The 1235-nt window shown below is 37.6% G+C and overlaps 1 protein-coding gene across 1 annotated transcript; it reads left to right on the forward strand.

The window, feature by feature from the left end:
• Positions 1-95: 95 nt before the first annotated feature.
• HELRODRAFT_184743 (hypothetical protein) lies at positions 96-1198 on the forward strand (the record flags this gene model as incomplete). The annotated part of the gene is made up of 1 exon (XM_009022661.1): positions 96-1198. A coding segment is annotated over one exon (1103 nt), but the record flags the coding sequence as incomplete, so codon positions are not given.
• Between the last annotated feature and the right edge of the window lie 37 nt (positions 1199-1235).

Consider the following 1235-nt stretch of genomic DNA (forward strand, 5'->3'; position numbering starts at 1 on the left):
CCATCATCATCATCATCAACGCCATCGTCTTCATCGTCATCATCACTTTTATCATATTTACTCATTAATTTATTTAAATATTATAATATTAACAGTGATGAGAACAACATCATCACCAATAATAATAGCTACAACAACAACAACAACAACAACAATAACAATAGTAACATCAACAATGACACCACCACCAACAACAACAATACTAAAAACGTACGTCGTGACGTCATAAAGTATGACGAAAACTACAAAAAATTTCCATTCTCCGGTTCCAGATCAAATTTCTACAGCAACAAAAACAACAACATCAACAACGACATTGCCATCACCACCACCAACAATAATAATGTTGATAATAACAATAGTAATAATAATAATTATTATAATAATAATAATGATAATTTTCATAATAATGATCCGTGCTACAAAACCGCTTCAACAGGAAATGGAATAAATAAATTTAAAGACAATCTCCCGAATCCAAGCAACAACAACAATAATGATAATAATAATAATGATAACAACAACAATAACAACATTAAAAACAACAACAACAACATCATCGACTACCGCATACAAGGTGTAATTCAAAAAGCGACATTCTTAATAATTTCAGCTTTCTTCATCTTCTACTGCTACGCTAGGATCTACATTCTGGTGAGGCTGGGCGGGAAACGCTTAGCTACTCTTAGCGGCACCTACTGCTCTAAAAACAACAGCCTAAGGATAAAACGAGAACTAACAATCTTCAAAACAGTCGTGGCCGTTTTTATATTCTTTGTTGCCAACTACCTACCTGTTTCACTAATCCATGGTTTGGATACGAACAAAAATGTACCCTACTCCGTCTACGTAATGTCTGTCATGCTACTATGGACTTCGAGTGCTCTCAATTGGGTCGTCTACGGAATGATGAATGCGCAGTACTCCAAAGCTTACAGGTTCGTTCTGCTACGATCGCGGCTTCTTAACTACGGCAGTGGCTGCAGTGGTAGCGAAAGTTACTACTTCTTCAATTATTCCACTGCTACTAAGAGTCGTATGACGTCGCTTTCTTATCTGTCGGCTCATAGCAATGCGGCCCTTAGAAACTCTAAACACTTTCGATTACGTCACAGGACTGCCTCTGACGTCATTACTACTTCCGGCATGAAGAGGAATGATTTCAAGATGTCGAGGCTGACGCAAAATGAGAGCGCCAGTGAACTTCTGCTGACGAAAATCCGAAAGGATGAAGA

This window comes from Helobdella robusta (assembly GCF_000326865.2).
Source record: "Helobdella robusta unplaced genomic scaffold HELROscaffold_3200, whole genome shotgun sequence".
NCBI lineage: Eukaryota > Metazoa > Annelida > Clitellata > Rhynchobdellida > Glossiphoniidae > Helobdella > Helobdella robusta.